The 758-nt window shown below is 31.4% G+C and overlaps 1 protein-coding gene across 1 annotated transcript in view; it reads right to left on the reverse strand.

Annotated features, from left to right (window-relative positions):
• The window catches only part of LOC107576886 (acid sphingomyelinase-like phosphodiesterase 3b), a 6,351-nt gene that overhangs the window by 2,960 nt on the left and 2,633 nt on the right, over window positions 1-758 (reverse strand). The window contains exon 2 of the mRNA XM_016263005.1: window positions 417-550. Coding sequence (XP_016118491.1) covers window positions 417-550 — 134 coding nt within the window. The remainder of the gene's footprint in view (window positions 1-416; window positions 551-758) is intronic.

Genomic DNA, 758 nt, shown 5'->3' on the forward strand with positions numbered 1-758 from the left:
ATAAATAAATAAATAACCCCAAGCGTGTCTTGCATTTTTATGTTTTAAACATAGATGGCGATAGAGAGGCAAAAGTTTTGTGCCGCAGCTTTAATTAAAACTAAAACAATAAAAATGTTATTTGAAATAAAATGTAAAAAAAACAAAACATATTTTAGCTTATTGTCGAGACAACATTTCTCATTTTTGTTTAGTTTACCTTGATGTAAAATATCTAAAACTTATCAATAAAAGCAGTATAGACATATATTAAAAAATTTTAACTAAATAAAATGAAAGTGAAAACCAAAAATAAAATCTAATTCAAAACATTAACAAAAACTATAACAGGCCTAGTGATACTAAAACAACACTAGTATAAATATGTATAAAGTTTGCGATAAAAATACACATTTCTTCATGCAGATGGGTCTTACCTTGATCAAAAGTGTTTTGGTGTCGTACTCAAACATGCGAATTCCAGGATTATTTCCACCATCTATGACACCAGGTAATGTTGTTATCCAAGGCGTCACTCCTGGAGCCAGGAACATCGCACTTGTGGGAGATCCTGTAAAAGGGTATTAATGGCTTCCATTTTACAAACAATTTGTGAAAGTAATCTTCACTCTCAGAAATAAAAGCCATCACTGGGGCGGTACCCTTTCAAAAAGAAGGTGCATTGAGGTTCCATTGAGTTACTAAAATGTACCATTGAAATGCTAATATGCACGTTTTAGGGATAAATAAGGTGTACCATTTGAAAAGGTACAAAAGCT

The sequence above is a fragment of the Sinocyclocheilus grahami genome, unplaced genomic scaffold (assembly GCF_001515645.1).
Source record: "Sinocyclocheilus grahami isolate Dianchi unplaced genomic scaffold, SAMN03320097.WGS_v1.1 scaffold4551.1, whole genome shotgun sequence".
NCBI lineage: Eukaryota > Metazoa > Chordata > Actinopteri > Cypriniformes > Cyprinidae > Sinocyclocheilus > Sinocyclocheilus grahami.